General features: G+C 45.5%; 1 protein-coding gene across 4 annotated transcripts in view; it reads left to right on the plus strand.

The window, feature by feature from the left end:
- LOC108922449 (protein CASP-like) overlaps positions 1–25,835 on the plus strand; it is a 93,850-nt gene that overhangs the window by 53,854 nt on the left and 14,161 nt on the right. Inside the window, exons 10-23 of one of the 4 annotated variants that reach the window (XM_018732572.2) lie at positions 3,015–3,119; positions 3,365–3,553; positions 4,021–4,079; positions 5,221–5,269; positions 5,829–5,925; positions 7,959–8,627; positions 10,858–10,938; positions 13,211–13,312; positions 13,699–14,189; positions 14,640–14,808; positions 17,974–18,243; positions 19,693–19,881; positions 22,224–22,491; positions 22,618–25,031. In XM_018732572.2, the coding sequence (XP_018588088.1) occupies positions 3,015–3,119; positions 3,365–3,553; positions 4,021–4,079; positions 5,221–5,269; positions 5,829–5,925; positions 7,959–8,627; positions 10,858–10,938; positions 13,211–13,312; positions 13,699–14,189; positions 14,640–14,808; positions 17,974–18,243; positions 19,693–19,881; positions 22,224–22,491; positions 22,618–23,122 (3,243 nt within the window). In that variant the 3' untranslated portion in view covers positions 23,123–25,031. Of the gene's footprint in view, positions 1–3,014; positions 3,120–3,364; positions 3,554–4,020; positions 4,080–5,220; positions 5,270–5,828; positions 5,926–7,958; positions 8,628–10,857; positions 10,939–13,210; positions 13,313–13,698; positions 14,190–14,639; positions 14,809–17,973; positions 18,244–19,692; positions 19,882–22,223; positions 22,492–22,617; positions 25,032–25,835 lie in introns of those variants that run through there. The other 3 variants (XM_018732570.2, XM_018732571.2, XM_018732573.2) reach the window with 3 other exon arrangements.

Consider the following 25,835-nt stretch of genomic DNA (forward strand, 5'->3'; position numbering starts at 1 on the left):
CAAAGACCGTAGGCTCCTGGCTGCTGAACAATGGGGCACCTTTCCTCCAGGGCACACAGCAGGGTGACTGAGATGGAGACACAGCTCACCCACGGGACAGCAAAGTACCAGAGCAGCTACACTGTTTAGAGCTACATGACTGTTGCTTCCTCAGACTCAAAACATAGAACTGTCTGGAGTTTCTGCCCCTTGTAGCCGTGTGTCCTGTGCCTCCGTGATGTCTCCGGCCCCGTTCTGCTAGGATTGCGAATCTGATTTTCCTCTGGCTACTAATTTTTGTTGTTGTACCTTGTTGGTTTGGTTTTACACAAGTTGGGATCGTTATTTACACCATTTGGCTTACGATTGAATATTATATTGCTCTTGAAGTTGTCTCCCTTTTTTAAACTTGATTTGCATGTCTGTTGTTTACATGGGATTATAAAAATAGCACTGGGTAAAGATCTGCATTTTCAACAGCTAGGATGAATGTTGGTTCTAGGCTGTCTGCTACAGTTGTGCTCTTGAGCTGTATGCTTCCATCTTTGAGCTGTTAAAATTAAATATATTCTGTTGTCTTTTTAAGGAGTTTTCAGGATCATTTTTTGTGAATGTCAGTATCGGATTTCTTTGTAAAGACTCATCTTTTTAACACATGTCCGGATGGGTTTTTTTTTTTTTTTTTTTAAATATTAAAAAGAGCTGGCTGTACATGGCATAGGAACCTGTCCCATACCCTGTAAAAATGGTTCTGGTTACATCCATCCACACCACACTGGCATTGCTGGTGTCATCTCGCTCTCCTCACGCAGAGGAATCAGATGAGGCATAGGAACAAGGTCTCCACAATGTTTCTGCTGAAAGCTGCTTCTGCTTCTCTGCTCTCCACTTCCACCTCTGCTACTACATTTTCACTCTTAAAAACGTCTCACAGTTTTCAGTTTTTCCCCTTCTCTTCGAGATGGAGCAGTCACCCATTTCTACGTTTGTGTGTGCATTCGCAAGGGAGATGCTGTTGTACGGTTAGACGCGGTGTTTAAGTGGTCAGTGGACCGTGCTGTAATGTGTGTGGCGAGCTAATTGAGGCTTTCAAAAAAAGCTGAGACGTTATTTTTCCGTTTCCACCAGACAGTCTCATCTATTCTTAATATAAATACAGACAGTCCCCGGATTACGAACGAGTTCCGTTCCAAAGTCTGTCTTTTAAGTCAGATTTTCGCATAAATTGGAAAAGTTGGGTACAGTTCATGTCTAACATCAGTTGGTCAAATGTTTGTCTTAGTATATCATGTACCTTTCAATGCATTAAAAACATTAAAGAAACACTTCTGGATACACTAAAACATCTTCAGTATAACAATACAGTAATAATGAAATGTAATGACATTAATAATAATAAATGTAACTACAGTATTTATAATGGACAGAGAAATTTTACTACAGTATTTATAATAGAGGGAGGAGGAGTGTGTGTGTGGGGGTATAAAAAACATTAAAGAAACTTTGTTTGCTTTTCCAGTGTTCATTGGCATTTGACCTTTTCCCCGATTGCTTTATTTCCACTTTAGTTTCAATCAGTATTGTTTTCCTGTGTTATATTGTATTTGTCACAAATACAGCAACACATACGAGATACTTAACAGTAATGTGGTCCATGTCATACCGAGCAGACAGGAGACTAAGGTGTGTGTACCCAATCACGGGATCTTTGTTGGTACACAAGGGAGCAGATGAGGTTTGTGGTTGGGGATAGGCATGGGTCTATCGATGCAAAAACGTAGGTCTTGGGGAGAATCCAGCGTTATAGTTGAAGAGGCGATGCAAGTGTCTGGAGCTGTGGACATCAGGAGCGAGAACAACGTATTGAGGAGAACGAGGGACTGGGAAGGACGGGTAGATTGCCGTGGGTTTACTTGAGCGCTGAAGAGATGGGTTTCTCAAATGAGATTCCGCTACCAGGGTGTGCAACTGCGGCTTCTTTATATCCCGCTGCTCTGATTTCGGGCACATGCGGACATTCGAGGAAAGGTTGTGGGCGTGGTAGTCTGACGGAGAAGAAGGAAGTCTGTCCTACTTTGGGCCTGCGAGCAGACGAACCACTGTAGACGCGCAATGTTTTCATTCGTGTTGCAAAGAAGCGCCCATTTTTTTATTAGGACAATTTAATGTAATTTTAACTTTTAATATAACAGGCTTTACATCTACATTTATTCATTTAGCAGACGCTTTTCTCCAAAGCAATGTACATCTTATGGAGAATACAATGTGTGCATTACATTAGCAGAAAGAGACATTGATGCATAATTAAGTGCATTTCACATTTTCACTTACAGATGCTTTTCTCCAAAGCGACTTCCAGTGAACTCTATGTAGTGTTACCAGCCTACACACCTTATTCACCACAGTGACTTACACTGCTAGATACACTACTTACGCTGGGTCACTCATCCATACGTCAGTAGAACACACACACTCTCTCTGTTACCCACACACTGTGCGGAAACCTGAACAGCATGTCTTTGGACTGTGGGAGGAAACCCACGCAGACATGGGGAGAACATGCAGACTCCACGCAGACTGAGCGGAGAATCGAATCCATGTCCTCTCGCACCACCCAGGTGCTGTGAGGCAGCAGCGCTACTTGCTGTGCCACCGTGCTACCCAATTTTAAGTGATTAAGTGCAGTTAGTTCCTTTCCAACATATGAACTATGCTCATCACATGAGTAGCTGCATAAAACTTTATCATAATATCCACGATTTCTGATCACCTTCCTAGTAAAAAAAAAAAAAAATTTTTTATTTTTAAATATGGCAGTGGTTCTTAACTACAGGTTGCATGTAAGTTGGGCATCTGTAACCTAGAGACTGTCTGTAATAGGAAGTGTATAAATGGGCTTATGTGTTTGACAGTATATGTTGTGGGCATTGTAATTGTTTACCTACTTCTCATGAGGTCGAGCAAATAATTAGGATATTTTCCACATTGGCTAAATGCGTGTCCATCCCCCGTCCCCCCCAAAACCTGCTCCCCAGAGAGCTGAGGTGGCCGAGAGGGAGGCAAGCACCCTACGAGAGCAGCTGACGTCAGCCAACAAGTCCCTGCAGTTGGCCACACAGATCCAGAAGGCCCCCAACATGGTAGGCCAACGACCTCTAAAATCACCTGTCCCTCACACAGAACAGTAATGTAATTTCTGATTACAGGAGTCAAAGTTCAAACTGGGTCCTTTGTATTTCATTAAGGTCCCTGTGTGGTACCCCTTTTTCCCTGGGTCAGAGTGTAAGCATTCAGAAATGAATTCCATATTGGCACCCTCAGAATGAGATCCCAACAGTGTGTGTGTGTGTGTGTGTGTGTGTGTGTGATGTGTAAAAACGTGCAGGAGGAGGCCATGGAAGTGCTCTCACGATCCAGCTTGGAGGTGGAGCTAAGCGCTAAGGAGCGGGAGGTGGTCCAGCTTGTGGAGGATGTCCAGAGACTGCAGGCCAGCCTAACCAAGCTGCGTGAGACCTCCTCCAGCCAGATTTCCCAACTGGAGCAGCAGCTTAACACCAAGAACTCTACCCTGAGGGTAAGGCCTGATGGGAGTGCTGTGCCTTGGGGTGCTATAAGGGGTTCGTCACACAACGTGAGAAACTGGGATTACCTCTTTACAGGTTGCTCATTGTACTTATTGCGGTCCCAGTGGGTTACAGTGTGATGGTTAAGACTGTTTTTAACTTCTGATTAGGTGTGCTTTTTTTTTTCCTGTTTCTTTGCTGCTGTTACACAAGCAGCTATATTTTCTACTTGAATATTGTATGACATTCTCAAAAAGTTTATGTAAATTGACTGGGGTTTTAAATCTTCTGGATGACACTGCATCGTGTAGGAAACTGGTTCCAAAGTTTATGTAATGTTAGACATCAACTTAAAAAATAAAGCGTTTAAGTAACGTTTTGAGAATGTCACATAGGGTCTCTGGAATATGTTTTGAGGGCTGTATAACCCAAATGCACCTTCTACACATTCTTCATGGACTAACCATGTTCCCACCAGCAACTGGAGGAGAAGCTGAAGGAGCAGGCTGACTATGAAGAGGTCAAGAAAGAGCTGAAGTAAGTAATGGAGCTGGTCTGTTTTCACAGAATATTCTTTAATACAGTTATTATATTAGATTCCTTTTTACTTCCCACATGTCTGGAGTACTATGTATAGCTTACAGTTTATCAAAGCACAGAGGACTAATACGGCAGTTAACTGTTTGTACCTTTCCAGTATTTGTATTGCGTTTGGTTAGAACTCAGGACAGCTGGTAATATACATCTTAAATCAGTTCTGGTGGGTAGTGAGCAGCAAGGTGGCATAGTGAATAGAAGACACTCAAGTCTTGGGTAAATAATTGTGAGTAACTCAGTATTCAAAGTCGACGTAACTTGCCTTGGAAGAAGTCAGTTAAATGATGCTTAAGAGCTTATCCGTTTGAATTTTACTTCTGAGATTTCTAGCATCTTTTTACAACCTCAGAATTTTGCCCCCCAGGCTGTAAGATTCAATCAGACTGTGATACCTCAAAAATAGACTGTTGCCATTTACTACGGACAGTCATTTGACATTATTACAGGGATATATTTTAGCCCAAATGAGTTATGAAAAGGCTAACAAAGTTATGGAGACACATTCCTCAGGCGGGGGTGTTTGTGGCTGATCTAATTGTTGCTGCTGTTTGATAGTCTCTAACGGCTTCAAAGTGGGACATGTCCGGACACTAATTCTGTGATGAGATTTTCTTTATTATAAATCTATTATGTGTACACAAATGGGGAGGGTCTAAAAGATTCATTACTGTTGGAGCGTGCCATTAATCTCACACACTGTTGGTTGAATTAGTATTGATAGCTTCATTCCTGGTGAGAAGCATTCCTGTAATGGGTGGAGTGCCTTCATGCTTTTTTTGTACAACTGTTGGGTATCACACAAATGAAGGTGGTTGATAGTATATGTAAAATGGGCATTTTAACAAATGCAGTAATGTGATTTTTTTTTTCCCCCCCCTCTTCTTTTGCTCCTTGTTCTCTTGAGTATCACCTTCTCCATGTGTTAACCCAAATGAGACAATGTATGGGGTAAATGCTAGATGGAGAGCAATGCGATTTCTGAGCTGCAGACCCAAATCCACACATGTAAATGGTCAGAAACCAGTATAGTATGGTGTCTTACTTCCACAGCGTCCTCACTTATGTCCTTCACTCTCCACAGCATTCTGAAATCCATGGAATTCGGGCCATCTGAGGGAACTACAGCACAGGTAAGACCACCATAAAATAACTTCTTCATAAATTTATATGCTTCAGTTCAAAATGTGTTTGCAGTTTATTACATTTAGCAGGCGCTTTTCTCCAAAGCAGCTTGCAATGAACTCTATGTAGTGTTATGAGCCTACACACCTTATTCACTGTGGTGACTTACACTGCTAGATACACTACTTACACTGGGTCACTCATCCATACGTTAGTGGGACACACTCTGTGTCACTCGCACACTATGGGGGAACCTGAACAGCATGTCTTTGGATTGTGGGAGGAAACCGGGGCACCTGGAGGAAACCTACGCAGGCACAGGGAGAAAAGGCAAACTCCACGCAGATTGAGTGGGGATTGAACCCACGTCCTCTCGCACCACCCAGGCGCTGTGAGACAACAGCGCTACTCGCTGTGCCGCCCATTGTAAACCAAACCGAGTTGGTTTGTACATAATCAGTCAAGCAGTGGGGCGGCAGTGCTCTCTAAAGACCGGTGTGATTAGTGTCTCTGGATTCTTTTTGTTTCTGTAAGTAGGCTAATCACTGCCCCCTGTTCCTCCCCAAGGATTCTGCAAAACCCCTGGAGGTGCTGCTCCTGGAGAAGAACCGCAACCTGCAGTCAGAGAACGCTTCCCTGCGCATCGCCAACAGCGATCTTAGCGGTGAGTTCCCTGCTGTGGGCAGGGCACCCAGTGCATTGCTGGGCCCACAGCACCTGAGCAGCATTCACAAGTCTCTCTCTCTTTGTGGAATCTGAGCTCTGCATGCATCGTCCATTTCGCTACACTCTCAGGGTGCAGTTGAGGCTTTCCACTAGGACTGTATGGGTGGCACATGGGAGAACAACATGGCTTGTAGTGGACTGGTCCTGATATTAATACAGACTAAGCACTGTGTGTCTGTGTACACACAGCTTTGGCATGCTCTCTGCTGTAGCTCGTTCAGGGTTTTTTTGGCCAGTACATTGGGTAAGCTGAGTTACGTTATGGCTTTGAAGAGTTTGTGATAGTGTGCTTGTACACTGCTGCTGTCAGCCTGAACAAGGTGGTGAACGGGCTGTCAAACAACCACATGATTTCGAAGTGGAATACTGCAGCCCTTTGGCAGACATTGTGGAAAAAGAGATTGGGCTCTGTGTACAGATGAGGCTTCACACACACCCCCCTCCCCCTTCTGTCCTATTTTGTAGTATTTGCTTCACCAGTCTAAAATGTCTTGAATTTGCCAAGGGGCTACACAGATAGAAGTATATACTCCCATATGAACAACAAATTAGCATTTTTGAACAGGGACTTGTGTAGTTTCAATTCTCCGTCCATGCTGCGGAAAGCCATAGTCATTGTATTGTCATGGCTGGTCTTTATACGATGCATCTTTCGTTAAAATCACTTCACGATGTTTGCACGTAAGCCACTGACTTTTAAGGATTTGCTAAACAAAAAAAAGTCTTTTTTTAATTCTCTTTTCCATTGCATTGTTTTGAGTGGTGTGTCTTCATGACCAGTGGAATGTCATCCTAATTGAGTTTTGGAAGGCATTACGATTTTATGTTCTTATTTTATTGTGTTAGTATTAGTTTTTAAATATCTAAGACTGATGCAGCTTCTGTGTAATTCTCATATGGAATGTGGATCGGTTTTATAAATTTTGTTGAAGGAACGAAAATGACTCAATGTAAATGCAGAGTGCGCGAAATGATTGTCATACTGTACATTTGTTCACTACATATTCCCCAGTGGAAAGGTAAAAGTGATATTCAGTGACATGCATTGATAGATGAAACGATGGATGATGGTTTACCGGTGAATGGCTCTGTGTGACGGTGCATCTAGATGGGGAAACTTGGCACTGGAAGGTAACCCTGGAATTAATTAGCCGTTGCACATTTTTATTCCACTTCTTCAGTTTTTAAAAAATTTTTTAAGCATCTCCATTTAAATGGACAGTTTTTAATTCTTACTTTGCCTTGAGGCTTTTTACGGTCAAAGACATCCGAGACAGACATTCCCAGAATCAACCTTCTGATCTTTTTTCTTGAGACATTTAAAAACATGCATTTTCAGTGCATGCCATTCAGGAGCCATAAGATCCGGATCACTGCTTTGATGCACAGAACGACTGCTGCTATGTGCTCCTGGACGTTGAAAAAGTTGTGTGCAGCTCAATGGCTAGCAATGGACAAATAGGATGGAGGCCATGCAGGCTAATCTCTTCAAATCAATGTGCCCCTCCAGCCAGGAGCACAGCTCTGAGAGCACCACGAACCTTCCACAGAACACGGCTAAAGCCACCACGGACCCAACTGGCCGTCCATGAACTCTTTCCTGCAGTCCCCACCCCTTCCCCATCATTCCTAGTGCTCCCACCCCCTCTGGGGACTCTCTGAGACTGGCAACTTTGAGGAACCAGTTGCATGTGAGGTACCCAAGAGAGGACAGTAGTGCCTTTAGTCCTTCCAGGCTGCTCCCTACAAGAAAGGTACAAAGCACAAATGCATGGGTGTGTGTCAGGGGAGTTTGGTTTAAAAAAAAAAAAAAAATTAAATAAATAAATAATAAAATCAAATAAAATGCCTTGAAAGTCCAGAATATGGACTTTTATATTAGTCCTTTTTTTTAATAATTTTCTTTTTGTATTTTTGGACCCCTTTTTTGTTGACTCCCCCATAATGCATTGTGTTTGACCTTTCTTGTAGGGCCAGCTGGACGGAAAGGGAAAGAGGGCCCTGTGGAGAGTCTGCAGCGCACCGCTGCCACAGCCAACACCGGCACCCCCCCTCCCCCCTCACAGCTGCTCCTACGGCCTGTGCCCGAGGCTAACGGCGCTCACCCCTTCTCCCCCACGGGTATGGGGCAGGACTTATACGGGCCAACATCTGGCGCTGCCTTCCCCCCGGCGGGCAAAGTGCCACTCAGCTCCCTGCTCCAGCGACAGCTCATGCACAGCTTCTACTCTAAGGCCCTGCAGGACTCGCCTGGTGGGGCTGTACTCTTCAGCCCTGGGCCCTACACCGCTAGCCCACTACCCCAGCACCAGCCAGCCGCTAGCCCAGACCCCAATGGCTTGGCCCCATCGCCAAGCCAATCGGAGGGTGCAGGCAGTGCCTCAGAAGGCGAGGACATGGACACAGCAGAGATTGCACGGCAGGTCAAAGAGCAGCTCATTAAGCACAACATCGGCCAGCGCATCTTTGGCCACTACGTCCTGGGCCTTTCGCAAGGCTCTGTCAGCGAGATCCTGGCTCGGCCCAAGCCCTGGAGCAAGCTGACCATCCGTGGCAAGGAGCCCTTCCACAAGATGAGACAGTTCCTATCTGACGAGCAGAACATCCTGGCACTGCGCAGCATCCAAGGACGCCAACGAGGTGAGCCCACCCACTTTCCTTACACCTAGTTCTACGGTATGGTACGCTGCTCCAGCCTGATAGCTCATGTGCTGCCATTCTGAGCATAAGTCTGTAAGGGCTGAATGGTCAGTGAGACATGACCTTACATACAGCACTGCTCACTCAGTTGTTTGGTGCACATACTCTGTTTTACTTCACCAAATGCTGTTCAGATGATGTCTTGTGCATCTAGCTATTGTCTATATTGGGGGGAGAACTCATTGTAATTCTAAAAGAGCACAAATAAAAATGTTGGTGTAAATTGACTGTTGGGAAATGTGTAAAGTAATATGCTAAGTAGGAATGACTATCCAGAGGAGCACAAGTGATGGACTAAACACAAGGTCACTGTGCAGTGTGTGCACAGTGTGAAGATGTAGCCATGGAGATTGGTAATTTGTCTTTGTGTTCATCTCAAAGAAGTCAAAGACACTGGAAGCTGGACATGGGACAGCATCCATTTGAGTGAAAGCATCTGCAGCGTCTGCTGTCGTTTCCCCCTGTAGGGACCAAACTGCTCCCAGCAGAACAATGAATCAGAACATGGCCTTACAGTAATTCGGAATTCCTTCGCTGGAATTAGTTTCCACCCTTTTCTCTTCGCATTGTTTGTGTTTTTAAATATTTTCCCCATACTTTAGTTTGTATCTACTCAAATTTCGTTGGCCTTTATTTTTGAAACATAAACAGACCCTTTCGAAAACAACTTTGGCATTTTGTGTTTCTTTGCCAACAGCAGACATCTTTTTCACACCAGCTTGCGACACTTCTATTGCCTTTATATGAAACTAGAAAGAGACCGAAATTTGCAAAGACTATTGCTGTTCTAACCTGAGTTTCTCACAATTCACGTTGCAAACTTAATCCGGAACTGGAACAGTGTCTGCCGATGTTCAGCAGAATGTGCTGGAACTTAAAATTGACATGCAGTTAGGAACACTTCTTCCCACCTGACTGCGCTTGGCAGCTGGAAGGAAATAAATTTAAACAGTCTTCTTGGCAAAGTGTTGGACTGCAGCGTCATAATGGGTGGAAGGTGCGGAACATGGGCACTATTGTTGAATTCTTGTCAGTAACGCTTGTCTGGAAGCAGTTCAAGCGGCTGGTCTGGCTGAGTGCCTTGAACCAGTCTTCTCCTTGGCTGCGGCACCGAACGGAGCTTACTGTGTTTGAGGAAATAACGTCTTGAGAGTTTCAGTATTGATTAGTGATTCTGTCAGTGACGTGTCTTGCAATGAGCGCTCTCTTATCCAGGAGCTCGGACATGGCGAGAAGCCTTAATGTTTTCTTGCATGCTAAACTCCCCTGGTCGCTCCACATCAAACCTACGGCTTTAAATGAGCCTGGAGACATGGTCAAGGGGAAAGGAGAGACAGCAGGATAGCGTGCACTGACTAGAAGCCTTGGAACCACGAGGTGGTTATTGCTTGGCTCAGATGTTGAGATTGACCTCCATGAACTGAATGCATGCTTACAGCTCTGTGCCTTCACTGGCATTCTCTAGTTTAGAGACCTGAGAATGTAGGGTGTTCCTCCTCATGATGTTTGACACAAGATTTACAGGAAGGGCACCTTTTATTTGTTACTGCTGTACCTTGTGATTGTGCCTTCCAGAACACAGTGGTGTACTACCACGTAATGAATTCATGTCAATTCCTCTGTAGCGTCGTGGTACGAGCAGTCGGGTGCATTTCAGAAAGAGCACTGTTCTTGCTATAGTTCTTGCAGCAAAGACCACTGTTTCTGCTGTGATATGAATTGTAATGTACTTTTCCTATTCATTTTTCTCGCGCATTTGTCCAAGGCAGCTTGCAGTGTTACATAATCAACTATACAATAATTTACTCTCTAATACAGCAACCCTGAGCTGTCAGATGGCCAGTTTCTGAGGGTTCCTAGTGTCACTTGTATGACCCTAAGAGGGGGTTCTTAAGTTGGCTGGTGTCTCTCTCCTTGTTGCTGTGTGAGAACCCCTCTGTAGCCCCACCTGGTGCTTGCAGGCATCTGGCCAGTTGCCAGCAGCGCGAGACAGATGTCATTCCTCAATTGTGTGATTTGATGTGGCGCAAGACAGATGGTGTTGAAGTTTGGTGGTGCCGCAGCTCAGTTCCAGTGTGGCCAGTGTATGTGCCTCACATTCAGCTCTTCCATGCAAGCAGCTCACCACTTGACACTCAACCCCTATCTGTCGCCGCTTGTTTTCCAACAGAGAACCCAGGCCAGAACCTGAAGCGCGTGTTTCAGGAGGGTCCGAAGCGACGAGCCGGCCATGAAGGCGCCCCACCTCCAGGTGTGTGCTCTGCCCTCGCCGTGCTGCTGGGAGTGGAGTGACCCCGTGTGTCCGTGCTGTTTGAGCATGTTTGCGCCCGCTTCTCCTTCTGGCCTGGAATCTGGAGAGCAAAAAAGCGTGGCTTGATGTGTGTGGGGTGGGGTGAGGCTGGAGAGATGATGTGGAGACAGATTTATCCGTTGTGGAGATTATGCATAGAGCTGCAGATGGAGGCACACAAAGAGCGACACAACCAGACTAGTGCCATCCACACGGTCCCAGAGAGACGTCAATCGAAAGCCACGCATGTAATTTAAGTCCTTATAAAGACATCTTTATGTAAGATGCAGTTTGTTTTCCTCCATCTCTAATCAGTGTCCTTTCTTACACTACCCTTTATTTTTAAGACTGGTCTATAAGTTGTTTTTCCCCTCTTCTTTAGCTTCTTTTTAGAGAAAGACACTTTCCAGCCACCAGCTTGTGGTAAAATATGAGCAAAGACTTCCTCTGAACAGCTGTCATGGGCACAGGATGAGGACAATCAAAGTGCTTTGTTGTGAAATGCATATTTATATACCTGAGGTGCATGGTGCTTTAGAGAAAAGTCCCTCTTAAATTAACAGATCTCAATGTAGAATTGAAGGACATGCTGTTGCCGTGTCAGGTCAGTGCTCCGTTACCTGACGACCTCTTCATCAGTTCACGTAGTGCAGGCTCAGGTCTCCAATGTCTGTACCTTGTTGTGTATTTGTGTGCTGTCTGTGCAGAGTGTCATGAACAGTCCTGCCAAGCTTATCCATTAATATAATCTTATTTCCCTCCCCAAATGCTCACTAAACATGCTCCATATGAAAGGTTTATGTACAATAGAACATTTGGAAATATTTAAAATTAATAGCTTGCTGATGGCTTACCTATGTGGAGATCCGAATCAGTAATGTATTCATAATTAATAAGTATTTGTTAACTTCAGCGGTACTGATGGAGTTTCATATATATATAATATATATATATGTGTGTGTGTGTGTGTGTGTGTGTGTGTGTGTGTGTGTGTGTGTGTGTGTGTATATATATAACCCAGTGGGGTGGAAGCTATTTTCAGAGGAATGTCACATAGGTTTTGATTTCAATTATTAGTTGATCGCTATGTAAATTTAAAAAAAAAAAGGACTGAGTAGCTTCTCAAGTGGCACATACAGTAAATGAATTGCCTTGTTGCCTTCAGGTGGATTGGGGTTCAACTCCTCACTGCCGTAGTTATCGTGAGGGGTATGAAGGCCTAGACTGGGGTTCTTTCCCCTTTGTTCCTCACTGTGGCTGCTTGGGATCCTGCAGGGTCTGCCTGTTTTCACCCTATTTGGGTCAGCATTATGCCTTAAAGGGACACTTAAGAACTTGGTATTCATCCATTTCTGAGATTAAGGATGTGGCTACATCTGTATTTTTAAGTGGTTTTTTTTTTTTTTTTTTTGGTTTTACCACCAGCCTGTATGGCTAATTACAACCAACAAACTCTTTGTGCAGACATCACCTTATTTGTTTTTACATTACATTAATTCATTTAGCTGATGCATTTCTTCAAAGCATCTTAGAAGTTGTTTACCCATTTATACAACTGGGCAATTTTTAATTCAGGGTAAAAGTATCTGGCTCAAGTGCAGTGCAGTACAGCACTAAGTGCGGATTTAAACCTGCAATCTTCAGATCCAAAGGTGGCTGCAGTAACTGCTATGCTGCTTGCTGCACCAGGAAGTTTTGTTTTTAGGCATTAGTTGCTGAATTAGCATTTTGTCTGCTCATTTATATGTATTTTGTTGGGTTCATGATTATTTTCAAAACTGCTGGAGATACTATTAAGAGCAATGTGGAAAATGCTATTAAGTAATAGAATCCAGCCATGAGCGTAGTCTCTTGTAATTTGGGTGCTGATCTACCGTGTGCCGGGGTGTTTGTGGAACCTGGATGTCCCTGAGGGGGCAGAAAGAATCACTCTTCCTAGATGAACTGTTGAATGCTGTCTCCATTTCTTTGGCAATATAATGATGAGAATGAGTATGAATATGACTTTGTCAAAATTCACCATCTTTTTTGGGTGGACATAGTGCACAGTTGAATGTACAGCAGTGCTGTGGTGCTTTTGATGAGGTATACCTTTGGGTTACTGCAGAAGAGGTGTATCTTTGGTTACTACAGACCAGTGTCCCTTCTAGTGGCTATTGACTGGATGCGCAGGGCTTTGCCCCCTTTGACCTCAAACTGACATGTGACCCCTTTGCCTGGTCCCTTTCCGCAGGCAACATCACCACCCGCATCCGCACCCCAGAGAGTGGTTCTGACGAGGCCATCAAGTCCATCCTGGAGCAGGCTAAGAGGGAACTGCAGGTGCAGAAGACTGGTGAGTGTCCCCTTAGCCTGCCGCTGTTTATACCGTGGTGGTGATTTGAATGGTGTCAGAGGAGTTTAATGCACAGGATTATGGCTCACTACGACGCTGCCTCACTGGGTGCTCATTGTTCAAGTACTTCCTGAAAAACCTACAATGAACCATTCTGTTTCCTTAAGACCTACATTTTCAGGAGAATTTCTGTGTTAGTGGTAAATGATGTTGAATAAAATAAACTGCTTTCACTACCTCCTAAGTATCACTGTCCGCTGAACCTGTGGTCATTCGTTGTTTTACCTAGATTTTCTGGGTAAGCACCAGAAAGATCTGTGTGTGTTGGTCTCTATGGATTCCTCCTGCCGCTCTCCTCTTACGCCAGCACTCCTTTCTTCCGACAGCAGAGCCCTCTCTGCCTCATCACTCCTGTGGAGGTGGTGGGAGGAGTAGTGGCAGCAGCTCTGACGAGGCTATTCGCTCCATCCTGGAGCAGGCACGTCGTGAGATGGAAGCCCAGCAGGCAGCGCTGCAGCCTTTGCTGAAAGGTGGCTCCTCCACCCCTCCTGTTGACTCCCAGCTCCCTTCACTCCGGCCACCATTGGGTGCTCCACCCTCCTTGGCCGCTGTCTCTGCCTGCTCACCTCTGGCCCTGTCCCTGAAGAAGCCACCTGTCTCCTCCACACCCTCCCCCCACCCAGACTTACACCCTGCGGGGATCAGGAAGGAGGGTGCGGAACTGGCCCCCTCCGAGGGAGTGGCTGATGGAGGGCCTAGCTCAGTACGGGGAGGGGCCTCATGGAGCGACCACTGGTGGAGTACCATGAACCCTGACCGTCGTAGCGCACCTCCAACAGCAGCTGATGAAAACCGCAGCCATGACAGCCCCAAAGAGGTAACGAACATCTACACACACACAGAAAGCCTCCAAACCAGTCCACATAGTTCTGTACTTTCCCCATCTGCTCTGCTGAGTCTTCTGGAGAAACTGATTCCAAAGCAGTTTTTAAATTCATTCCTTTTGACCAGGCTTTGTTTTATTGCATTTTGACGCTGATTAGAAGTGATCAGTATAGAGGCTGTTTGTTTATTGCTTCCGGAGGGGATGTTTTTGTCCTCCATATGTCACAGATTTACTTTTTAGCAGCTGCAGGGTAGAATAAAGGAAGTTAAAATCTCAGTGATGTTAAAAAGAGCTGGATATATGAATACCGGTCTCTGCATTTTGATCTACTTTTTTGTGCTCCTGTTTGTCTTCGAGCCTCGTGTCGTCGTGTATCAAGATTACATGTGTAGATCACTGTGACAGACCTTTAATGATTTCTTGGTTGTGTGTGTGTTCCAGACGCTGGCGCTCTCCCAAGGCAGCGTGAGCGACATGCTCTCCCGGCCCAAACCCTGGAGTAAGATGACCCAGAAGACCCGTGAGCCCTTCTCCCGCATGCAGCCGTGTCTGAATGGCGAGCCAGCCCACAGCGTGCTGCCACTGCAAGGCCAACAGGGCACGCTACAAGGTACTGACTACTGTTCATATCCTGTACATGCGTCCAAACCGGGTTTCACAGCATGTCACTCTGCTGTTGGCCACATAGCCCCTGGGCACAAAGGAATGACCCTGTGTACAGCTGAGCACCGCCGCCCCCTCCCCTGGGAGAGTGTCTGGCATACTGACCAGCCATCCATCTCCCCACCACTATCACCTCATTACCCATCTAGGTTCAGAGTCTGGCTGGCTCTCCAGAGGCCTGGAGCGTCAAACTCCACCCCCAGTGTCTCTAGCCCTTGTCAGTGTTTATTCCTGTCCTCCTACTCTGTGTTTATTATAATTAGCCCTTGAATACAGTGAAGTTCTGCCTGATGAGGGAAATTGTCAGGTGGTTCAGAAATCATCAAGCTTACGTTAAAGTTGCAGTTCATGAAGGGTGTGTATGCAAGTGCAAACGTATACACTTCTGCACAGTCTACTGTGTATAGCAACTGAACGAGCAGACAGAACTTGGAGCTCTTCAGAAGCATCCAGAAACCGTGGTAATCAATTACCCTGTGGCATCGCTGATGGGTGGTAATTGCAGAGCTCAGCCCTTCACCCCACCCCCCAATAGTCTCAGGCAGGGAAGCAGCCGGCCGCAAAGTGCCATCATCACGCTCGACGGGCCGATTAATATGCAAATGATCGACCGATCACATGATGAATACAGAACAGGAGCGCTGGGGCACGGGGCATCATGATGGATGGCTTTTACCACCCGACCTGCATTAAGCACCGTTCCTCAATAATTTTCACTGGAAATTATGCAAAGCAATATATAGATTAAGGAGATGGCTTTAACCCCCAGAAAGCCTGGTGGATCGGAAATTAATGGCTTTTAAAATGTGCTCGTAGCTTAAAAAGAAACGTAAATGTCAGCTTGCCTTTGAGCCTAATCCTGGCCGGAGCGAGATTTTAAAAGGGCATTACGGTCTGGAGATGGTTTTAACATGTAGCCTGTTCAGCAGCTCCATAGGAGAGACTGGGCCTTCCTGGAATGCAGTAAGCCTGAGTTCTTTTTTAAAAAAAAAAAAAAAAAACTCCCCATTTTTTTTTCCTCACACACAAGTAACAGCAAGCACGAATTTTATCCTTCTGTTGGCTCTCTTGGCACAAAGCCTGATGGGGTGCCTCCCTGTTGGTCAGTCACACTTTGCTCAGCGGTGAATTTTAGTCTATTGTGTGTCATGAAGCAGCCAGTCATGATCTGAATGGAAGAAACTCGTTGTCTCAAGGCACATCAGTCTGGCACTGGTTCATTACTCATGTCAACTCTTTTGGCAAGTTGTGTCACTGGTGCTGGGACTTACATTTACATTTGTTCATTTTCCAGATGTTATTCTCCAGAGCGATTAGTACGTAGTATTTAGCAGACATATTTAGGTGATTCATAATGCTTTAAACTGCACTGAACCTTGTGTAGACATACAAGGTATAGCTTGTTCCCATTTTTGTGTGTGTGAGAACACCTGCTGCCCTGTCTGTGGAGGAATGGCAGCGTGCCCTTCCTGTGACACACGGTGAACTGTGGTGAATCTTTCAGCTGTCTCCTTCATTTATTTTTTTTTTTAGTAGATGAATTTACAGTAGTAGATGGGAAATGAAAGAATCCTTACCAAATGGGTGTTGTTGTTTTTTTGGCACACAGCTGTACCTTTATGGAATTGAGTGGAAGGTGAAAATGCGCTTTGTTCATTGTAAGTGGCTGCGTGGACAGATGCAGAACATTTCGGCTCATCCCCTGTGCCCCAAAAGCCTGCCGCTCCACTGTCACCCAGCTCTTTCCCTCAGCGCTGGGGTAGCTCTCTGGTTCACTGGCACCGTGTAGCAGGACGGCCTGTCGCCTCCACTCTCATCTACTCGCACCCTCTCCATGGCGCCGCTGGTTAGAATGTCACCAGCCAGCATCCCCCTCACCCCCGAGCAGCCTCACCCTGATGGCAAGTGACGGCTCCTCTTGCTGCTCACTTGTGGGCTGTTACCAGCCAAGCCTAGTGGGAGGGGCACGAAGTGGGAGGATGAGGGATGAGAGAGGGAAAGAGGACGAGCAGGGATGTTTACAGTGCACACTGCCAATGCTAACATTCAGGAGCTAAAATGAAGCCAGAATTCATCTTCGAGTTTCAGTAAGAGACGGGCCAGACGCACTGCAGTTGCTGCGGTCACTGTGCCTTGATGTCCATGCTATGGTTTGGTGAACCAAACACTAAAATATAGATAAGAATGGAGACAAAGGGCCCTTCCATGGCAAAGCAAACATCTTGCTCTCTTTTCCTTCCATCTTCACTTTCAAGCTCCACATTAAGCTGTTGTCTAAAAACACAGCTGTTCAAATGCAGACGTGTTACAGCCTCCTCTGACATGCCAAAGCAAATAACAGTTAAAGCTGTATTCAATGTGCAGTTAAATGGTTTATCTTTGAAATGGCCTGTACCTTCACTGCGGTAGATATTTTGTTTCCTGCCTCATGAATCGCTGTGAGTCTATGTGTGGTGGATATCTTGTACTTAAGGAGGTAGGAACATCATCTCTTGTATAAGGATTCAGCCGCAGCGTCTGACGTGGGCCGTGGTGTGATGCCCCAGCTCTGGAGCTCGATGGCAGTGTAGTTTTAAATGCAGTCCCACTGGAGGTGGCGCTATCCAGCTCTTATTTGCTGATAGGGAGGAAGGAAGAGTGTCTCTAGTATTTATGGCTGATGCTGCCAGTGAAGCAGAACATAGGAATACCACACACACACACACACACACACACACAGATATTTTGATCGCAGCGAGAGGGATTCGTTCACTTCTTTGCAGCATCTGCTCACAGAACGCACTAGTCACCGCAGTGTCACTGCTCACTCTACCCTCATGTAACATTTTGATGTCAAGCATTATTTCACGGAACAGCCTCCCTGTTACAGTACTGTTATTCTAAAGTAGTTTCTAGATGTGCGCTGTTTTTAATGGTCAGATGTAGGTGACTAGCATGGCTACAGTACCCTGAGTGTTTACACTCTGTACTCTTCTCATAGGGTAACAATGTTTCAAGTGAAATGTGAAATTCAGCGTGATGCCGTTGTGCTGTTTTTAAGGCAGTATAATAAAGTGTATGCCTCCTGTGGGGTTCTTCTCTATAAACTAACCCCTTCTTTATCTTCCTCCAGAGGGCACTCCAAAGACCTCAGCCAGCTGCAGCCCTGCTCCAGAGTCCCCACTGAGCTCTGGCGAGGAATCTGTGAGGAGTGTGGGGGAGCTGTCAGGCCAGGCTCAGGCCCCAGAGCCCGGCGACCCATCCGACTCTCAGCCCAGCACGCCACTCCCTGTCCCTGGACACTCAGGCCTCAGCATCCAGGAGATGGTGGCTGTGTCCCCTGAGCTGGACACCTATGTCATCACCAAGAAGGTCAAAGAGGTGCTGACAGACAACAACCTCGGTGAGAACCATTATCCTTCTCCCCACAAGTGTCCTGTACCTTCCCACTCTTTGGGTCCCACTATCAAAGCCCCCGTCTCCTTTCCCATCAGACAAGCTGCCACGGATGATGGATGTTGTCATTTAAGCGTGATCCGCAGAGCCTTCGAGCCAAGATTGTCCACACACTGAAGCCTCTTTCATTTTAAACATAAAGCCTAAGGCTTGCCCCGCTGACACAAACACACACACAACCCTGTTCCCTCCAGGCTCACAGTCTCATATCAAAAGCCATGTTTGTGTTCCGCTCCTGGCTGACCTTTGGGAAGATTTACTGCCCTGCTTCAGGTTTTGCCACAGGTTCATCCGACTGAATTTTATGTGTTCTCCGCAGGAATAGAAAGCTGTACCGCTTGAATGAACAGCCAGCACCACTTGAAAGATTTGTATTAAAAAAATGTTACCGTCATACATTTCATAAATGCTGTACCTTTTTCATGGCCGAGTGAAACATAAAGGCGTGTTGGGTAATACAGCAATTTTCTTCAAGGTCTGTTATAGAAGACCACTTACATTTTTATTTTGTATTTTAGGGTTCTTTCTTCATTGCGCCGTATGAATTGTACCTTTTATTTAAGTTTTATGTAGTTCTGCTCTCTTTATTTCATTTAAAAGTTGTCTTAAGGCTACACTCAGGAAAAAGATGATGGTATGAGCACTGGCCATGAAGTCCCTTGAATTCTTTGAAGTACCTTATGGAAACAGTGCTGCTTCTGTTGCTGCCAGGCCTATGATGAATGAAATCTCCCAGAATTCCTTGAATCTCTTGGAGTCCATTTGAGGAAGCATTACGATGTGAGGCCCATCTTTATATAATTGAGATGATTGGTCTGCTGACTGCCTTCCAGCTCTTTTAGCTTAATGCCCGGAAACAAGACGGTCACACATGTCGCGTAAAGTAACATGGCTAAGCTCTTTAGTACGTAGGCACCCAGGTTCTTCCTTAACCTGACGCAGTTTAATAATAAAGTGTGTGTCACTGAGATGGCAGCAAAAGCAGCAGTGACAATCTGTTTCCAGCACAGTTTTGTAGGATCAAATGGTTTGCTATGATAGTGCTTTGTAGCAGTTTCTCTATACTGTGGTGGCTTGACGACTTTCCCTTTTGGGAAGATCTGAGACATTTTCTTGTTAGAACGGGCGATCTGGCCTATGGTTGGCGTTTGCATGAAGGCTTGGTTGTCAGCGGTGGCATCCTTCATCCTCCCTTGGGCTTTGGTAGCCGCAGACTGCTACATCTGAGCACACGATCTGCCGCGATGGACCCCAGTTTTGATGCGACAGCAGTATTTAGTTGACTAATTCTTCAGCTGCTTCAGCACTTTTTCCCCTTTGCCTAGATCCTAAACATTACTTCACACCCCACCATCAACACCCTGTCTAATAGACTTGGTGTGTTTATGTCTTTCAGGGCAGCGCCTCTTTGGGGAAACTATCTTGGGCCTGACTCAGGGCTCCGTGTCAGACCTGCTGGCCCGACCCAAGCCCTGGCACAAACTGAGCCTCAAGGGGAGGGAGCCCTTCGTGCGTATGCAGCTGTGGCTTAGTGACCCCCGCAACGTGGAGAAGCTCATGGATATGAAGCGCATGGAGAAGAAAGGTAGTTGTGACCGGCCTTGCTTTCTTGGGTTCACCCCTTCATTCTGGTTTGCTAGACTAGCTCCGTGCTTCGCTGTTGAGTATTGTCCCCTTGTATTTGGCCCCAACTGCTTCCACAGTGGGTGCCTTTGGGAATGTGTGTTACCAATGGGACTCTTATCTTTTCAGTTACTTGGGTTTCTTAATTTGGTTAGCAGATGCTTTTATTTCAGTTCCCATCTCATAGCTTTGAATTCTTGCATGTTTGAAAATCTTCACTGAAGAACTGGTTACCTACTGAAATAATTCAAGCAGAACAGAGCAGTTTTTCATCCACATGTTGGTGTTTCTTAATCAGCGTTTTTTTCCCAATTATTTTAATTGACACGTTTCTCCAGAGCAGCATATAATGTGGAATTTGTATACTAAGCTAGTTATTTGCCCATTTATACAGTAGTGCAACTTGACAAGTTCAGTGCAAGTATCTTGCTCATAATAGAGGAGGAATTGCATTGGAAGCTGAGCCTTTTGAATGGAAGGCAAAGGCTGTAAACACTGCACTGCCCATTTTTAAGCACAGTAACTGGAGCTTTCCATCAAGTGCTTCTTTGGTAAGGGACCTGGAGATCATCCCAGATCTTGACTGATGCGGATGTTCTTTTACTTTGAAGGCCTGATGAATTGGGGTCAGTTCTTACCCTGCGATTGTAGGTGTGACTCACCCCTCAAGTTCACCTCCTGTCAGTGTCTGAGGAAAAATGAATCATTTTATTCCATAAACAAGCATTGCTTCTGTTGATTTTCTGGAATGGTCTTCATTTAGTAGTACAGCTGCAAAGGTATGTTTTGTCTGCTCACTGGGTTTGCAGTGGATTGTGAGTCAAGCGAGATCAAGCAGGGCTGCTGGGTTGTTCTTTCTATAAGCAGTCCTGAGTCCACTGGCAAAGGCGATCTGCGCTCGCTCTTTCTCTCCCAGCTCCGAGGGTTAACGCGCTTCTCGCTGTGCTGTCCACACCGATAAGGGAGATGGACAATCCTGCCCCAATCCGATATGACAAGCAGGAACCTCCCGAGGGTCTGCTTATTTCAAGTCCAGTGCGTTTGTGTTTTTCCTTTCCGCAGCAAGCTAAATGAGCATTCCTGGAATGATTTAGACCTGTTTATCACTCCTCTTGGGTGGGGAAGGCAACATTGCTGGTTATTTGACCTCATCTCAGTGGGCTGGGGGTCCTTGGGCGGTCTGGGCCTCAGCTGGGCCCCCGTTGTATGGCAGGAAAAACCAACAGTTCATTCGTGCACCCTGTGGGCCCAAGTATCACACTGCAGTTTAATAAGGAGATGGAGAAGTAGCTTGGGTCTATAGACCATTGGTGAGGGATATGACTTTGGTCTTGCCATTAAAAATGGTGCTATGCGGTTTGGAGACGAAATAAGCTGATGAGGTAGAACAAAGGCAGAGCGAAAGCAGAAGCTGTGACATTCCTGGATCTGAATCGGCAGTTTGTAATTGTTCTGCAGAGGCCTTTACAAACACTGCCGGAAATGGATTTTCTTTATTTGCGGCGCTTTTTTTTTTTCTTTTTTTTTTTCTTGTGGCAGCTCTCTTTTGGGCGATATGTGTTAAGCCTGTCCCCTAGTGGTCATATATCCACTTCAACTACAGCCCATCCATAAAACAGTCATGGGTTTCAGGAGCAATAAATATATACATATCAGTATGTATGTGCATGTTTATATTTATGTGTATGTACAGGTGGTCTCCGACTTACGAATGTTCGACTTACACTTTTGTCAACTTTATGATGGTGAGCTAGCGATAGACGTTCGCTAGAAACCGCACTTCAAATTTTGATATTTTTTTTCCCCTCCTCTTTTCTCCCCCTTTCCCTGGGAAAACGATATGCGGAGCGATATTCTCTTGCAATGCTGGGCAGCGGCAACGATCCGCATCTCCCAGTCTGTCACGCAGAGCTGTGTACTAAATGCATTTTCGACGTACGATGTTTTTGACTTATAATGGGTTTTGCGGAGCGTAACCCTGTTGTAAGTCGGGGATCACCTGTGTATATACACACACATACATACATACATACATACATACATACAGTATGTGGAACAATGGATTTTCAGAGCAGGCACTGTGCCCCCCATATATTGCATTGTTCTCAGATTGCGCTGTAATTTTTCCCGTGCTTCTGGAAAATTACACTGACACTGTAAAAATGTTCTGTAAGTATAAGCTATGATATTTAAATATAGTTGAATGGATATAGTTTGTAGTATTCCTTCAGGCTGTTTGTATGAGAACTTGATTTTGAAAAGCATGTGTTGACCTGATGTGCCCTTGTGTCCGTGTGTTCGCAGCGTACATGAAGCGAAGGCACAGCTCAGTGAGCGAGAGCCAGCCAGTGGATAGCGTCCCAACTGGGGGGGACTTTGGCCCAGGCAGTAGCCCCCAGCACCAGCAGCACCAACTGAAGAAGCCTCGTGTGGTCCTGGCCCCTGAGGAGAAGGAGGCCTTGAAGCGAGCTTACCAGCAGAAACCCTACCCCTCTCCAAAGACCATTGAGGAGCTGGCCAACCAACTGAATCTCAAGACCAGCACCGTTATCAACTGGTTCCACAACTACAGGTCGCTGAACGTTCTGACTGATGTCACAAGGGTTTGACTCTATCAGTGTTTGTCTGCGAGAGGGGAGGAACTGTGTTCCAGTGGGCTGTTGCCTGAAGTGTGGATTTTCCTGTATTTGTGTTCCAGGTCCCGTATCCGCAGGGAGCTCTTCATTGAGGAGATCCAGGCCGGAGCAGCTGGTTCCACTGGAGATTCCAGAGAGGGTTGCTCATCCCCTACAGCCCAAACAATCAAGGTGGGCGAGGGTGACAGCTGTGATGGCACTGAGTCCGACAGTGCCTTGGAGAGCAGGCCTGCTGAGGCCTCAGGGCCTGAGGAGGGAAGGGGGGCCATGTCAGAGGGCAATGGGGGTGTCACGAAGGAACTTAGTGGTGATGGAGGTGCAGGGACACCGGGGCGCTCGCCAGCTCCGCCAGACTCAGCCCCTACAGACTCTTGTGCCCCGGGGACTAGTAGCCGGAAGGAAGGGGGTGTGACTGGACTGTTCAGCTTTCCTGAGGCCACGCCCACCACTGCCAGGAACCCCAGGGACAGCAGCCTGCGCAAAAAGAAGGCAGCCAACCTCAACAACATCATTCACCGGCTGGAAAAAGCGGCAAGCCGTGAGGAGGGTGCCGAGTGGGAGTTCTGATGGCCTTTTGGGCAGAAGGAGCTCCTCTTTGCTGCTTGCAGACAGCTAAGGCCAAGCCTCAAGGGGAAGCAGACGGTTACGCTCCTTTCCTTGCATTACTAGGGTAAAGGCTGTGAAAGGAAACCTGCAGGAAAACTGATATATTGATTTTATTCAGAAAAGCACTTAAATGCCCTGCTGGCCACAGGGTTTGAACACCATCCGCTACTGGTGCAAGGACGCCACAGACTAAACAAAGAACATGGAGAATTATATCCTGGGAATCCTGCCGTTTGGATGATAAAATCTTTCAAGAAATTTCCCCCGCTCCTTTTTAAGCAAGAGGATTGCGTGTCACGTCTGTGTTCAGGAAAACATTTTCTTGGGTTTTTCACACACTGTTGAACTGTTAGTCTGTGTGCGTGTGTGTGTGTGTTTTTAAATTACGGTTTTGGTTCTTTTTACCCCTCTGTGGTTTTATCATCCCACCCTGAAGAAGACAAGGGGGAGATTTTAGGAACAAGCATTCAAAGTCAAGCATTCATGCAGTGGGGTCCCCCCCCCAGAAAACAAGGGGAGGGACATATGGAAGAGGTCCCTTCCCTATCACTGGGTTTCTGTTCTCCTCAGCTCGCCATCGAATGGCTTGGAACACCCTGGACACCGTGGATCGCTTTAAGGAAAAAAGTTGATTCTTTCACAAATTGTTAGTAGCAAAAAAGAAAAAAAAAAATTGTATAGCAGTTTTGCCACTAAGAGATTGCACAGTCTGTCGACTCTAAATAATGAGTTTTCATCCCTTGATATTTGGGGGGTTAAAAGTTCAAAGAAATATACAAACAGTTATTGTTTTAAAAAGTTATCAATTTAATTCACAAAGTTTTTAACTTCAGTGAAGGTTCATGTCAGGAAAATCCAAAAAGCTGAAAAGTATCAGTACGTGATTTTGTCAGTTTTTCTCTGGGCGACAGTATTCTTTGTAGTTCACGTTTGTCTCACATCTTTTGCTGAGTTCTGCGTGTGTTGTCGAGCCACAGTGAGCATTTGTTCACACTCTGTTTCAGGCCAACACCAGGAGAACAGGAAAACAGATTGAAAAATTCACTTGGAGAAATATTAGTGTCCACTTGTTTTTAGATGTTTTAAAAGAGCTTTTTAAAACCGTGGCCTCAAAGCCACTCCGGAGACCTCGTTCCTGGGTCAGCTCTGTGACTTGGGCTTCCAGCACTACACAGGTGTGTCCACGGAGCATCAAAGGACCACTTGTTTGGGGTTCTGCTCAGTGCTCGGAGAGACACATCACACTTTCTCCTACACTGCTTCACCATCGGTTCCCTGGCTTGCCAGACACATACATGTGTGTGCATATAAAACGTCTGTGTTTGTGTGTGTGTTCGTTCATAGGCGCAGAGCATTCATACATGAAGTTCAAATTCAGCTCTGATTTACAGGTTTTTTTTTCTGTGTCCAATAAGCACAAGAGATGTTGACGTCTCACCTCGATTTTTCCCCTTGTTGGTCAGTCAGATGGAAAGCCCCTGTTCCCAGTTCTGCTCCCCACCAGGTGCTCAGACTTCTGTCCGCTGGTAGTCCATTCACTGGTCAGTAGACATGTGAGCAGGGGGCGTGAACTGTACACATTAAGCTTTTGTGGCATGCCAAAGTATGATTGACAGTTCTACCTGCCCATACGGTCTAAGTGCAGGTTGCAAAAAATATGGAGGCATCTTGCACACACCCAGTGCTAACATGTCACTGCTGAACAAAGTACTTCAGACACACCGAATGGCTGTGACACAGACCTGGTGGGCTTTTATAGAAGATGCTAAAAAGTTGACGTCATGCACTCTTGTGTTTAGGCAGACCTCTTTACTATATGTGATTTTGAGTGTTAGAGCAAAATCTTGTTCACATCCACAAAAAAAAACCACATACATGAACTCTACACTTTTTTTTTTTTTTTTTTGTGTGTGTGTGTAACTCCAGGCATATACAGATCCAGCCAGCACTCTGTCTCAAGCTTTATGTGTATGTCTGTGTGTGAGAAAGAGAAGAAAGGGAGAGACGTTGAGCATACGCATACAGTGTGTTTTATACGTTTGTGTGAGGTTCTAATTTGTACCTACCTGGGCACTTGTGTAGTGCACAGCTGCCACCTTTTATCCTCTTTCAGCTCTTATATCAATTTAATGGCTTCTGACCAATAGCTGATTTTTAATTTCCATTTATTGCCATATCTTAAAGATGTAGTTTTTTTTTTTGTAAACTCTGCTTTATTTATAGGTGCTGTATTTCTCATTTGACAACTTATTTTATTAGATTTTTATTATGGAAGGGATTATAAGTGGGCATGTTACTTTTTAGACTGATAGACTGCCGGCAGTATTTGTTAATATTTACAAGACGTAGCTGTCATTCGTATATATTAATGAACTTTTTGAGATTATTTTGACAATGTCATTTGTATTGTGTTGGAAGATTTACGTAAACATAGCATTACATGGAGCATTTGCAGTTCATGATTTAATCATGCAGGGTTTTTGTTTCATTTCTCATTATTATGCATTTAAATATTTAAAAAGGACTAAAGTACCAAACACCTTCACATGCTTGATTTAGAAAAGGAGATGTTGACCCATTTCTCTCTTATCAGTGCTATAATGCTTTTTTTCCCCAGTCCTTTTTTCCTCTTGAAGGAGAGATTTGCATTTGTTTGCATGTGTCCTGCCCCTCC

Source organism: Scleropages formosus, chromosome 10 (assembly GCF_900964775.1).
Source record: "Scleropages formosus chromosome 10, fSclFor1.1, whole genome shotgun sequence".
Classification (NCBI taxonomy): domain Eukaryota; kingdom Metazoa; phylum Chordata; class Actinopteri; order Osteoglossiformes; family Osteoglossidae; genus Scleropages; species Scleropages formosus.